General features: G+C 40.1%; 1 protein-coding gene across 1 annotated transcript in view; it reads right to left on the bottom strand.

Moving 5' to 3' along the window:
• Positions 1-418, bottom strand: part of EMH_0059850 (uncharacterized protein) — a gene marked incomplete at both ends in the record, with an annotated part of 2,426 nt that extends 2,008 nt beyond the window's left edge. Inside the window, 2 exons of the mRNA XM_013497723.1 lie at positions 171-301; positions 408-418. Of these exons, the coding sequence (XP_013353177.1) occupies positions 171-301; positions 408-418 (142 nt within the window). The remainder of the gene's footprint in view (positions 1-170; positions 302-407) is intronic.
• Positions 419-541: the final 123 nt, after the last annotated feature.

Below are 541 nucleotides of genomic sequence, written 5' to 3'. Positions count from 1 at the left end.
TTTTTTTTATTTTTTATTTCACTATCTTGTTGTTTTAATGTATTATTCTTTTATTTTTTAATTTATTCTTATTTTATTTTATTATATTTTATTATATTTTATTTTATTTTATTTTATTTATTTTACTTTTTTGTTATTTTTTATATAGTTGGTTGATCTATATGACGTACTAAACACCTTCACAATGCTGCTGCTGCTGCTGCTACTGCTGCCGCTCCTGCTGCTGCTGCTGCTGCCGCTCCTGCTGCTACTCCTGCTGCTGCTCCTGCTGCTGCTGCTGCTGCTGCTGCTGCTGCTGCTGCTGCATGTGTTTATAGGATAACCTGCAGCTGGATGAGATTCAGATTTACTTTTCTGCTGCCGCTTGGCTGCATCAGTATATCGAAAACTTCGGCGACGAAGCAGACCCAAATGTCATCGCAGAAGACGTCCAGGTGAGCAGCTAGCTAGCTAGCTAGCTAGCTAGCTAGCTAGCTAGCTAGCTAGCTAGCTAGCTAGGTAGTTAACTAGGTGGCGAGCTAGCTAGCTATCTAGCTAGCTT

Source organism: Eimeria mitis, genomic scaffold (genome assembly GCF_000499745.2).
Source record: "Eimeria mitis Houghton genomic scaffold, Emh_scaff2881, whole genome shotgun sequence".
In the NCBI taxonomy this organism is placed as follows: Eukaryota; Apicomplexa; class Conoidasida; order Eucoccidiorida; family Eimeriidae; genus Eimeria; species Eimeria mitis.
Note: the sequence above shows the minus strand (reverse complement) of the source record. Positions and strands in the feature narration are given on the sequence as shown.